We start from the raw sequence: 614 nt of genomic DNA, 5'->3' as shown, positions 1-614 counted from the left end.
CCTCCGCCGCCTGCCGCTGCTCACGTTGCTGCTGTTGCTGCTGCTGCTGCTGCTGCTCAGTGGGAGCCCCCCTTCATAGTGACAGTGCCTCGGGACCCGGAAGCTGCTGCTTTTGTGAAATATGAAAATTCCTTTTCTGACAAAAGCGCCCTCGAGGCTTTTGTGAGGACTTTTAGCTGCCCCCTTATAGTCTCCTTCGAGCCAGAAACCCTCGAGCAGCTCTTCGACGGTCAGCAGCAAAGTCCCCTTCCGCTGCTGCTGCTGCTGCTGCTGCTGCGTGTGCTGCTGCTGTTGCTGGGCTGCTGCTTCTGCGTGTGCTGCTGCAGCTGCTGCTTCTGTCTCTTACGCTTTGCTGCTGCCGCTTCTGCGGGTGCTGCTGCTGCTGCTGCTGCTTTTGCTGCTGCTGCTTCTGCTGCCTTTGCTGCTACTGCTGCTGCCTGCGCTGCTGCTGCTGCTGCTGCTGCAGACGGGCGTCCTCTGTTTGTGCTGCTGCTTGACGGAGAGCGCGCTTCTCGTTCTTTGACTCGAGAGGGCCTCGTGGATCCTTTTGTTGCTGCCTTTCATGAAGTTGCTGCTGAGTTCAGGCCCCAGCTCATCTTCACTGTTTCAGGTCT

At 58.5% G+C, this 614-nt stretch overlaps 1 protein-coding gene across 1 annotated transcript in view; it reads left to right on the top strand.

Annotated features, from left to right (window-relative positions):
- The window catches only part of ETH_00037325 (protein disulfide-isomerase, putative), a gene marked incomplete at both ends in the record, with an annotated part of 3,764 nt that overhangs the window by 2,459 nt on the left and 691 nt on the right, over nt 1-614 (top strand). The window contains 2 exons of the mRNA XM_013374157.1: nt 61-229; nt 467-610. Coding sequence (XP_013229611.1) covers nt 61-229; nt 467-610 — 313 coding nt within the window. The remainder of the gene's footprint in view (nt 1-60; nt 230-466; nt 611-614) is intronic.

Source organism: Eimeria tenella, genomic scaffold (assembly GCF_000499545.2).
Source record: "Eimeria tenella Houghton genomic scaffold, Eth_scaff1977, whole genome shotgun sequence".
Lineage (NCBI taxonomy): Eukaryota > Apicomplexa > Conoidasida > Eucoccidiorida > Eimeriidae > Eimeria > Eimeria tenella.
Note: the sequence above shows the minus strand (reverse complement) of the source record. Positions and strands in the feature narration are given on the sequence as shown.